This window comes from Clupea harengus, chromosome 6 (genome assembly GCF_900700415.2).
Source record: "Clupea harengus chromosome 6, Ch_v2.0.2, whole genome shotgun sequence".
Lineage (NCBI taxonomy): Eukaryota > Metazoa > Chordata > Actinopteri > Clupeiformes > Clupeidae > Clupea > Clupea harengus.
In genome coordinates, this window is record NC_045157.1 from 10,135,936 (window position 1) to 10,148,905 (window position 12,970).

At 46.9% G+C, this 12,970-nt stretch overlaps 1 protein-coding gene across 4 annotated transcripts in view; it reads left to right on the plus strand.

Annotated features, from left to right (window-relative positions):
* fam13b (family with sequence similarity 13 member B) overlaps positions 1-12,970 on the plus strand; it is a 51,409-nt gene that overhangs the window by 10,223 nt on the left and 28,216 nt on the right. For all 4 annotated transcript variants that reach the window (XM_042708016.1, XM_042708018.1, XM_012834291.3 and 1 more), the window contains exons 3-6: positions 2,731-2,913; positions 6,417-6,629; positions 6,773-6,950; positions 7,208-7,355. In XM_042708016.1, coding sequence (XP_042563950.1) covers positions 2,760-2,913; positions 6,417-6,629; positions 6,773-6,950; positions 7,208-7,355 — 693 coding nt within the window. In that variant the 5' untranslated portion in view covers positions 2,731-2,759. The remainder of the gene's footprint in view (positions 1-2,730; positions 2,914-6,416; positions 6,630-6,772; positions 6,951-7,207; positions 7,356-12,970) is intronic.

The following is a 12,970-nucleotide window of genomic DNA, read 5'->3' on the forward strand; positions in this document are numbered from 1 at the left end:
TTGTAGGCTCATTCATAATGGCATATAGAAGCTATTGACCCAATTTCAAACAAATCGCCAATAAGATGTCGCTACACCAACCTAAAAAAGCAAGTCACTGTTGTCCCAGCCATATTATAAATAAGTTTGTGTTATGAGGTTTAACGTTTTCTGTTTCTTTTTTCTCTTGATGAGTGAATTGTTAATGACAAACATGCTGAGATTTCGATTTGCAATTTCAATTACCAGAGTGCCATCAGTTACAACTCATGGTACCAACATGAAGCAGATAGACTAGGCCGGCTACGCTATAGAAATGGTGGAGAACGATTATAACTTGTGGATCTAATTTCAACATATTTTAATACCAAACACAGCTGGCTCAAATGAACACAATATGTATGTTTAATTAGCATCAAATAAGTGCATGATTGTGAAAGCTAATTAATTGCAAGCAGCGATTGCTATTGCTATGAACGATTGCTATTATAGCTAGGGCGTGCTTTAAATGCAGGCTAACGTTAACTTCACATACGTAAACAATTGAGACCGGCTTGCCATCGAACAGTGAACTATGCCTATAGCTGTTCTATACTAGAGCCACGTCTTGAAGAATACGCTTTATTTGAGTGTTGACTACATTCCACCAAGCGAAGATTAGCAACAGCAAACAAACTTTAGTTAACTAATTGTGCTGTAGGTTGCAGGTGCCTGGCATCCAGACTTTATTGCATGACACCTCAACTTGAACTTCCCACTCGCTTGTGAAATGGGTGATGTTTACACCCAGGCAGAATGTTATGGCCGTGTAACTAACCCAATAGTAGAGATGCAAATGTTTTTTGTTCTCGCGGCTTGAGGCCCCAGGCCATCAGCCCCGGTTGGCCTGAAGATAGCCTTGCACTGGTCCAATAGTGGAAACATGGCTATTGACATTGTCCGTTTGTGTGTGTCTGTAGTCATGGAGACGCCATGGAAACCAATGCAGCATTCCACTGCTCCTCTCAATGTTCTCCCTGTCTGAGCCACAGTTTGAATTATAGGCATCACATCCTGTATGTGTCTCTGTGTGTGTGTGTGTGTGTGTCTGTGTGTGTGTGTCTCTGTGTGTGTGTCTCTGTGTGTGTGTGTGTGTGTGTGTGTGTGTGTGTGTGTGTGTGTGTGTGTGTGTGTACTTCATGAAGCTCTATGAGTAGCAGAACTCTAACACAATAACCACAGGCAGATGAACTTAGTCCCATTTTCCTTCTAATCTGAAGGCTTTATCAAGCAGGGCTTTTGTAGTTTATTTTTACTGATTACATTTGATGGTGTAATGCTGTGTGACTGAGCTAGCTCTGCTGGTCCAGTCACCTGACATGGCAGAGAAAAGAATGTTCCAGAAACAGGCCTGGAGGCTCTGGAGCGTCCTGCTCCCTGATCTGCATCAGTGTGTGCCCGTACCCTACACACACACACACACACACACACACACACACACACACACACACACACACACACACACACACACACACACACACACACGTACGTGAGAATGATATCTGCTCTGATTTTTCTGATGTAGAAGATAGCCAGAACAATAGCCTGGTGCTCACCACATGGGTTCACTTGATAGCACCTCATCTAGAATGGCTCTGACACACCATAGAGCTTGTGTGTGTATATCTGTCTGTCTGTGTTATTGTCGGTGTGTGTATCTGTCTGTGTGTGTAAGTGTCTGTGTTTGTGCATGTGTCTGTGTAAGTGTTGGTGTGTGTGTATCTGTCTGTCTGTGTAAGTGTTGGTGTATGTGTGTATGTGTCTGTCTGTGTAAGTGTTTGTGTGTATCTGTCTGTCTGTGTAAGTGTTGGTGTGTGTGTATCTGTCTGTGTAAGTGTTGGTGTGTATCTGTCTGTGTGTGTTGTGTGTGTGTGTGTGTGTGTGTGTGTGTGTGTGTGTGTGTGTGTGTGTATCTCTCCGTGTCAGTTTGTCTATGTGTGTGTTGGTCTCTAACTGTGTGCAGAGTGTTTGCTTGATGGCTAATAAAGTTAGAAGAGCTCCGATAGCCCAGCCACCTGCTCATACCATCATAACAGACATGCCTGGACTAATGGCAGGGTAATACACACACACACACACACACAGTCATGCGCGCGCACACGCACAAATGCAGACACACACATAGCCAGTTATCGTTGCGCTTATGTAACCCTCTCTTCAGGTTCCAGTGATGACCTTGTTGCTGGAAGGCTGGTTGTTTTTTGTGTGTGTTTGTGTGTGATTGTGTGTGTTTAACTGTTTTTGGCCTTGATAGCATTGGGAATAAATATCAACTTTTTTTCATCCCACCTTCTCTTTCTCCCTTCCTCATTCTCCTTTCCTCTCTCTCTCTCTCTCTCTCTCTCTCTCTCTCTCTCTCTCACTCTGTCGATCCCACCCTCTCTCCTCCCTCTTCTTTTCTCTCTTTAATCGTTATTTTTGCTCTCTCTCATCTCTCTTTAACCCTCCTCTGTTCTCCTTCCTCCTTTCTCGCCCTCCCTCTCCTCCACCCCTTCTCTCTCTCCCTCTCCCTCTGCCGTCTCTCTCTCTCTCTCTCTCTCGCCCTCCCTCCCTCTCTCTCCACCCCTTCTCTCTCTCCCTCTCCCTCTGCCGTCTCTCTCTCTCTCTCTCTCTCGCCCTCCCTCTCTCTCCTCCACCCCTTCTCTCTCTCCCTCTCCCTCTGCCGTCTCTCTCTCTCTCTCTCTCTCCCCCTCCCTCTCCCTCTGTCTCCAGACAAGTGCGGTGTAGTGGCGGAGGGAGTGATGAGGAAGAGCCTCTCCCCCCCTGGCATCTCCCTGGGTGAGGGCGAGGGCCGAGTGTTCGGGGTCGCCCTGGAGGAGCTGCAGACCAGTGGCCAGCCTGGCCAACAGGTGCCCCTGTTCGTCAGGAACATCGTGGAGTACATCGAGGAGCACGGTGAGTGGCACCCAACCACACCCAACTCTGTATTTTTTTTTATTTCATCAATAAAGTTTAATTTGTTTAAGTGTCACTGAAATAATTCACAACTCTGTTTTTATCGACCGGATGAATCAAATGGAGTGAATTGCTTCACAGTGACCCTTTTACCTGCTGAGTTGGTGTGTTCTATGAATTAACTATGTGTGTGTGTGTGTGTGTGCGTGTACGTGTGTGCGTGTGTGTGTGGAGAAAGACAGAAGAGAGAGTGAGTGGATTTGTGTGTCATGTCAGTAAGCAGCCTGGCCCATAATATGTGATGGTTGTCTCCTGTGCCGTACTCCACGGTACCAGACTAGGCTTAAGTGGTGTTTGGGTAGAGCTTAAGTTCTAGCACTCCTTAATCACTCCCTCATTCCATCCTCAGACCTGTGTGTTGGCTTTGGCAGTGGAGAGGTGTGTGTGTGTGTGTGGATGTGTGTGTGGATCTGTGTGTGGGTGTGTGTAGAGCTTGTGGCACCGACATGTTGCTAGAGCCTCACAGTTTTCACACGCTTTGCCTTCCACAGACATGTGTTTTCATTTCTTACGTAACACTGGGCAGGACTGTCTCAGATGAGCTGAGATGAGATGAGATGAGATGATGGGAAGGGCAGGACGGGACGGGACGGGAGGAGTCATCTGTGTGAGGACATGGAGGGTGGTGAAAAGATTGAAAGATAAATACAAAGAGAGAGAGAGATCTGGAGATCTGACGCAAGCACGCTGTAACTGGTTTATAAACATGATTATGTGTGGTGATGTGTACCGTAACGTCTGACCCCACTCATGTTAAATCAAAAGGGTGCTCGTGCTTGTACTATCTTTGGTCCCAAATTATGAAATCGTTTCCCATTTCATGTCAGATCTGCATTCTAGATGACTAGACACAGCAGCGAGGCTGAGATGTGTCTGAGATGCACATCTCACGTAGGCAGTATGAAGGCTCTAACCTAATAACATTGATGCCGAAATGAAAATCATTGTTAACATTGCCTCAGTTGTCAGTGCCAGTGCATGCTGTTGCGACACTTATGGATCACTTCTATTACATAACGTTGTGTATTACAACGTACAAGTTACCTCTCAACCTCAGTTATGGATCCAAGAGAGAGTCCAGCTGATTTTGACATTTTAAGAAACTTCACTGTTGACTTTAGTTCAGATAACCCAGTTTATTGATCTCAGTTTGGCTGAAAAGCTTTCATTGTGGAGAGTGATTAACCTGTGGTACACCCTGCCTGATTCTTTAACACTTTAAGATATTTCTCTGTGACGGCCAGGTTTGAAACTGTAAGTTAAAATAATGTTAGTATTATTATTATTATTATGAGATTATATTAAAAGTATGTGCTTAAATACATATATAAGTGTTATATAAATTATAAATATAAATTATGAAGTTGCAGTATTGCTCTAAAGCTTGGAGGATGGGTAGAACACTGTAGTCTTTAAAGCACAGAGGATGGGTAGCACTGTAGTGTTTTAACACTTTTGACCTTGAACTTAATAAATAAAAGGACAGAATTGATGTTTGCCTTGATCTGGGTAGGTTATCGTACCCAATAACGGAAGGCCGATAAAACAATATTCAAAACGAGTTTACAGTCATAAAGCTTACTGTATGCTCATGTGTTGGGGCTGTATAATCTGTTGGGAGGGCAAGGGTTAGCGATCTTCTGCTGTTGAGCAATTATACTTTGCATTGTCTTGTGAAAATGCATCTGTAGTTGCTTTTATTTGTCCTATATATTGTATACGTTTGCTATGTGTTTAGTTTAATTAGTCCTTTTAATATCTTATTCTATTCTTCTATTGTTGTTCATTTTTATTGGAAATTGATTAACCTGGACTGGAAAGCACTTTGGTAAAACTCCTGTCGTCTTAAATTGTGCTTTATAATTAAATGTGACTTGTCATGATGACATGACCCTTCACAGAGTTCAACCAGACACTGCCCAGTCTTGTAGTCAGCCTTACCTCCACAGAGGTGTGTGTGAGTGAGTGTGTCTAAAGTTGACTAAATGTGTGTGTGTCCTCTCCATTCTGTGATGTCTGGCAGACCTGACAGCTGTTATTTTAGTCAGTGAAACCTGTCGTGCCTCATGTCAAAGTCATGCACTCTAAAACTGCTCAGTCGGTTGTAAATACTTGTGTGTGTGTGCGCGCGTGTTAGAAGAGGACACTGGATTGTTTACTTTATGAGAGATATGGCATTCAAGAGAGGTTAAGTGGAATGGACTGTGTCTGTGTGTGTGTGTGTGTGTGTGTGTTATCTAACAGCTAACAGAGGCCAATTCACTTTTCTTCTCTGTGGGCTCCCTGTCTCTCACTCACACAAACACACACAGACAAACACACACGCTCCGCCTCATAAGGTTTTTTTTAGCAGATGCTGCGTTGTTTTGTTGTTTTGCTCTGAGAAGGAACACACAGAGGTGACTGGTTATTCTTACTGCTGTGTGTGTGCGTGTGCGTGTGTGCGTGTGCGTGTGCGTGTGTGTGTGTGCGTGTGTGTGTGTGTGTGTGTGTGTGTGTGCTTGACGTCTGATCAGAGAGGAGTGTTTCTCAGGCTCCCTCTGACCTCTAGCAGCTTCCATGGAGATCAGTAATCCTCAGACAAACATCAAACAGACACACACGCACGCACACACACACACACACACACACACACACACACACACACACACACACACACACACACACACACACCTCAGACCACTGTCAGTGTACTCCGGTAATACTTGTATCTAATGGGAAGTAAATCTGTGAATGACCGTGTGTGTGGGCTCAAGCAGAGTTGGCTCATGGCCTCCTGCTGGATTGGCTAACGAGTACAGAACTCTGCCTTATCTCCCCATTAAACAAATTTGATTGGCCTTATTGCTTTACTGAATTGATGATGAAGTGTGTGTGCTGGTTGAATTGGCTTTGGCTCAGGGTCTGGTTGTATCATGAAACCTGAGGTTGGCAGAGCCAGTGTGGTGATACGAGACGAAGAGAAAGAGGCCTTTATTGGGCAGGGTGGATTTGTATGTGTTTGCTTTGTAAACAGAGCAGGGTTTTTGCATGCTGTGTGCGCTCCTGCACGTGCCGCGCCCCGTGTGGTACATGCCAGGGTTAATGTGAGCTCTGGAGTTTTTGCATGATGCTCTAAGGTGGTTAGGTTCTCTGACCTTTGCTTTGGGCCAAGGTGGTGGAAGCCCCGTCACCAATGTGTTTGTGAGGGCGTGTGTGTGTGTGTGTGTGTGTGCGTGTGTGTGTGTGTGCCTGTACAAGCTCCATTTGTGTTATTAATATTCTGGATGTGGAGGGCAGGAAGGTGGAGCACTTTGAACTGTTCTTGCCTCTCTTGAACACCCCCCTGTGGTGTGTGTGCTGAGCCTCCTTTATGTGCCTGCATCCTAAATATGCATGTACTGAATGTTCTCTCTGTGTGTGTGTGTGTGTGTGTGTGTGTGTGTGTGTGTGTGTGTGTGTAGGGGGACTGGACATGGAGGGTGTGTTCCTGGTGAACGGGAATGCGGAGCGTGTGGATTGGCTCAGGCAGCGCTATGACAGCGGCGAACAAGTGGACCTGCAGAAGGAGGCGGACCTGGCCTCGGCCATCAGCTTGCTTCGCCTCTTCCTGCAGGAGATGCCCCAAGCCGTCATCCCCAACAACCTGCAGACCCATATCCTGCAGATTTATCAAGGTCAGGAGACACACACACACACACACACACACACACACACACACACATAACATACATACACACTTACATACTCGTCCCCAAACTGTGTCCTTGCATGTGTGTGTATGTACAAACGGGTGTGTATGCGTGTGTTTCACGTGTAGAGTACACCAGTGAGGAGGAGCTGGCGCGGAACCTGAAGTACTGGCTGCAGCAGCTACCCCAGCTCAACTACAGCCTGCTGCGCTTCCTGTGTCGCTTCCTGTCCGGCGTGGCCTCCCTGCAGGAGGAGAGCTGGAGCCTCGGGACGCTCGCCGCCGTCTTCGGCCCAGATATCTTTCAGTACGATATCACTTCCTCTCTAGCCACAATGCACTTCACCAAAAGCCTCGGCAAGGCTCCACAGATCTGCTCTGTGGAATCAACTATCTAATTATTTAGTTTTGGACGTTAACTTGAGTATTAGTAAAATGATATTACAGAAACAGCAGACTAGACGGATTTCTGCGTTCCTGAGTTCAGTTAGGAGTTGTTGCGTCAGCAGATAAGGTGCATATTGATGTAACCTTTGACCTTTGACCCCTGCCCTGTATGTGCAGCTCGGGCACTGAGGTGGAGGAGCTGAGGGAGCAGGAATCAGTGAGCCGTGTGCTTGCCGACCTGCTGGAGAATCAGGAGGAGCTGTTCGACTCAGATGAGGAGGACGACGTGTCCACCACCAACGACTACAGCTCCGTCAACGAGCAGGTGAGACGTCTCCTCCTCCTCCTCCTCCTCCTCCTCCTCCTCTTTCACAGTCTCTCTATCCCTCTATTCTCTTGTATTTGGAAGGTTTTATGTAAATTCTAAATTTGACTGAAGAGAAGAATTTGACTTATGCTAGAAATGGACTTTGGGCTGAATGTGACTTTTGTTTGGCCAGTGGGCTTTTTATTCCCTCAAGATCCGGCTCAGAAACGTAATGAGTCCTGGTATTATTACCTAATGGGTTGGAAAGGTGTACAACTGTGGCTGGAAAAAGCCAAGACTGTGTGTTTTGTGTGTGTTTGTGTTTGTTGTGTGTGTGTGTAGTGTTTGTATAAGGGATAAATAGGATAAAATAGGATTAGACTCAGAGGACAGTCATTGATAGATCTTGGGGCATTAGTGTGGCTACTGCCCCGGGGCTGAAATGGAGAGCAGGAGATTAGCGCTGTTGGACCAACCAGCGCTTTCACAAGACGGCAGACCACAGGAAGTGGACCAGAATGAGGTTAATATGTCTACAGATTTACGCCGCAGTGGGGTGCGGACAATCTGTGTTCTTGCGAAATTCTGTTACACTTCCAGAGGTTCCTTAGGGGAGCGATTCATTATTCAAGGGTTTCGCCTTTTGTTTTGATTGTTGCGGCCTAAAAGGCCTGATTTCACAGCAGGTTTTCTAAACGAGTTGCAATATCTGTTGCAATGTTCTTAGGCGTTTGTTTTTTAATATTATTATTATAATAATAATAATAATAATAATAATAAATTACAGGAGCAAGTGACATTTTTTTTTTCTTTTTCTTTTGAGTTAACTGGTTACAAATTGAGAGCAACTTAATACATAACCAAAAAGGTTTAAGAAAAAAAAAGATTAAAATGATTACAAAAAACTTTTGTTAATGTAAATGAAGATGTCCACCTGCAGGATATACTACAAAGTAGCATAACCCTTTTTAGAGCTCAAACTCACAGCCAAAACAAAACACAGTTAAGAAACTGAAGTCAACAGAACCTCGCAGTACACATTCAGCTGCTGTGTGCTGTAGCAAAGTGTTGATCAGTCGATAAAAGCAGTTCACCCCTGCTTTCCTGGGCAGCATTGGGGAATTTGGCAGTTATTTTTGGCGGTAAGTGTGAGGCGTTCGTTTCGCACATATCTGCATCTTCACAACTTAAAACAAGGAAGTGAGTTTGGTGACATATGGCTCAACATTTTGCGTGAGGGACTTTACTGGTGGCAGAATCACATGCTGTTGTGAAGATGTCATCAGCACACACAGAACGCACACACACGCACACACACACACACACACCCAATAGTACTCCCTCAGACAGAGAGAGCGGACCAAACTGCTCAGATATGGCCCTGGTCGTTACCCCAAAATGCCCCGTCCTCCCCAATCCCAGTGTGTCCCCGCACACAGGAAGCAGACAGCGATCAGCCGTAAATTCCATCCATGTGACTCTGTTCTGTGCCGCCGCTGCCAGGACCAGGATTTTGGGAGGAAACATAGCAGAGGGAGACGGAGAGAGAGAAATAAAGACAGAAGAGAGAGGGATGGAGGTGGGGGGGTGAGGAGGAGAGAGAGGAGGAGGGAGAGGAGAGAGAGGGAGGGAGGGAGGGAGAGAGAGAGAGAAGGAAGGAGGGAGGGAGGGAGGGGAGAGGGAGGGAGAGAAAATACAGAGATTGAGAGAGAGAGAGAGAGATAGGGAGACGGAAGAATTCCAGAATTGCTCCGTGGTGTGAATGAAGGAAGCTAACTGCATGCGTTACGTAACTGCATGATGTAAGCAAGGAACAGACACCTGCAACACCCAGGCTCTGCTCTGTGTCTCTGGGTCCGCAGCAGAGGAACAGAACACAGCCCACGGATGTTATGACTGAGTGACTGAATCACACACACACACACACACACACACACACACACACACACACACACACACACACACACACACACACACACACACACACACACACACACACACACACACACACACACACTGGTGTCTGCTCTAGCCCACTGCCGTAGCTGGTGTGTTGAGGGAGACCTCACGTCCTCTGGAGTTAACTCAGACTGACACAGAAACGTCAGACTCCAGCTGGGAGGAAAACCAGCCAATCAGGAAGGATTGCGTTCTGCTACAGGGTCAGATTACGGTCACTGTGGGGGTGGGGGCAGTTGTAGTCTGATGTAGAAGGATGTCTCTGTGGGGGTGGGGGCAGTTGTAGTCCAGTGTAGAGATATAGAATGGTGTCAGTGTGGGGGTGGGGGCAGTTGTAGTCTGATGCAGAAGGGTGTCTCTGTGGGGGTAGGGGCAGATATAGTCCAGTGTACAGATATAGAAGGGTGTCAGTGTGGGGGTGAGGGCAGTTGTAGTCCAGTGTAGAGATGTAGAAGGGTGTGTCTGTGGGGGTAAGGGCAGTTGTAGTCTGATATAGAAGGGGTTGGCGGTTATAGTTCAGCGTAGCAATGTGGAAGACGATTGAAATGGTGGCTTAGGGGTAGGGATCATGGGAGACGGAGACGTGTGGTGGGGGTAAGGAGTTATGGCCTGGGGTTTTCCCAGCTGTCAGCCTCCTGGCTTCCTCCAGCTCTGAGCAGGGTGCCAGTCGTTAATGTCAGGAGTAATAACCCTCATCAGTAAATCAAGTACCCAGCCCTCGGTACGCACATACACCTGGCACCTGCAGGACCAATCAGACCGCAGCTGAATCGGCACTCATTTGACCCCGATCGGGTCCAATCCGGTCCGGTATGGCAAGGATGTGTAGAAACCTTAGAGGTCAGGAGGGAGGGGGAAGTGTGTGTGTGTGTGTGTGTGTGTGTGTGTGTGTGTGTGTGTGTGTGTGTGTGTGTGTGTGTGTGTGTGTGTGTGTGTGTGTGTGTGTGTGTGTGTGTGTGTGTGTGTGTGTGTGTGTGTGTGTGTGAGAGAGAGAGAGAGAGAGGGGCTAGACCCGGTAACTGGGGCATCATCCTGGTCAAAACAGTCGGACATGTGATCTGTTAGACACACAGACACGAACATACACACACACACACACACACACACACACACACCATCAGCATCTCTTATACAAATGGCAACATCTTTGGAAGAACAAACATGTGGTGGGACAGTTAGAGAATGCGATTTGCCCCCAGGGTATTTGTCCAATAATGCCTCACCCAGATCAACATTTGCTTTTTGCCCCTGACTGGTGGGACTTGGACAGCAGCGCCACACTGTTTGGTTTGAAGGAACAAAGAGTTGTGGCGGCCAGTTTACAGAGCCCATCCAAACTCGTTAATCAGCCAGACAACGAGCCAAAGACTCTCACACCAAACTGTGTTATTTCCTTTCTTCTTCTTTTTTTTCTGTACAATCTTGGTCTCCAGAGATCTTTTCTGCATGATGCAACTGCTGGAAAGTCCGAGAGATTCCTCCAGCGTTCGCTCAGTCTGTGCCACACCCTCCGCCGCCGCCGCCGCTACTGCTGCGGCAGACGGGTGGCTGATCAGGGGCGCTGCAGGAGCAGTTGGCAGACAAAGGCATGGCACACCAGGCGCGAGGGCCGAGAGCGGAGTGTGTGGCACTGGTAGAGCGGCACAGAAAGCACTGTGTTGTGTCTGCTCAGAGCCCTTCCAAGCAGAGCGCCAAAATTGCCATGGGCGTGGGCAGTGCCCTTTTATTCAGACCGTTCCTCTGTGCCCACTCGTCCATCAAGGACACACACACACACACACACACACACACACACACACACACGGGAGAGCACTCATGGAACTTTCCAGAACAAAACTCACTCTGACGGCTCAATCGCTAAGCCAAAGGAAGGTGGTTTCTGTTATGTGTAAGTGTGCGCGTGTGCGTGCGTGTGTGTGTGTGTGTGTGTGTGTGTGTGTGTGTGTGTGTGCGCGTGTGTGTTACACACACATATGGGCTGAATTCTAGTGATGCCAATGCTTATCTATGGAGCCCAGGCACTAATTAGGTGAAGTGTGAAGGTTGGGTAAGGTTACAGCCACACAAGGTTACATAACGGCAGTACAAACAACAATGTTTCCCTTAGGAGAAGAGTGGATGTATTCACATTCCACCGCTTCTGTTTGCAATACAGGCACCAGGGCTAAAGTCCAAACATACTTAAAAAAAAGAGAGACATTGAGATATCCCTGAATCGCCCGCCATGTTTCTGACGCATTCTTTCTTTGACTGAAGAATGTTTTCCCCTTTGAAGTGCTTTGGTGTTCGGGCAGAGCAGACTGATTGTGGATGTGTCCCTTTGGGTTTGGTTGATCCGAGTGAGCGATCAGTAGACTACAGTGGCAGCCATCTCCTCAAGAGGGGAGTGCGCAGCATGCTACCCTGTGTGGACCAGAGCCCAATCCTTAATGAGTTTAAGCTACCAGCATGAGGAGAGATCTGCCCCAGTCACCATTCCACAGAACACACACACACACACACACACACACACACACACACACACACACACACACACACACACACACACACACACACACACACACACACACACACACACACACACACACACACACACACACACACACACACACAGAGAGAGAGAGAGGCACCCTATGAGTCATTACTTCAAAATGATGAGAGAGAGAGGAAGCTCTTAGCCAATCACAGGGCAAGAGGGTCTGGTTGCTATGGAAATGTGGCTTTGACACTGCAGTGGAATCAGAGGGACTTTCACACATGTAATTGGAGGTGTGTGTGGTGTGTGTGTGTGTGTGTGTGTGTGTGTGTGTGTGTGTATGTGTGTACTTTTTACCAAACTGTATGTGAAGGGAATATTTTGGATGATGTCAGGAACAGATCAGTTTTCAGATCCTTCATTCTTCACACCGTCTTTCTTTCTTTCTTTCTCTCTCTCCTTCTCACCTCTCATTCTACCTACTCTCTCGTTCACTCTCTCCCACCCTTGCTTTTCTCCTCTCTCTCTCTCTCTCCCTTCCTCCCTCTTTCTCTCTCTCTCTCTCTCTCTCTCTCTTTCTATATATCTCTCTCTCTTTCTCTCTCTCTTTCTATATCTCTCTCTCTCTCTTCCTCTCAATTTGAATTCTGTTCCAATTTCTAAGGCTATATTGACATGACGTGAGTTTTTGTGTTGTCAAAACTTGGACAGACATATGCACAGAAAGATTAAACACACACACACACACACACACACACACACACACACACACACACACACACACACAGAGACAAGGGAGGGACTGGACCTGAAGCTCACTGGAGAGGCTGCCATGCCACAGGCTTATTTTTAGCTATCCTCTGTGGAGATGTTATCACATCACATTCTTAACAATACACACACACACACACACACACACACACACACACACACGCACTCTCTCTATGGAGATCACATCACATTCTGAACTACACACACACCAGCCATGCAGGCGACTCGTTAGCTGATCAGCCATCTCTGGGGACACCAGCCCCATTTACATTTACAATGTGCGTGTGTTTGTTTTGTACAGAGGTGGTGTTGCTTGTGTGCTGGTGCGGTTGGTTTTCGAGTGTGTAGATATGAGTACAGGAGTCTTATAAACTGCAGCTCTGACCTTGTCTATAAATACATTGTGTAACAGAATGTGTGGTCAGCG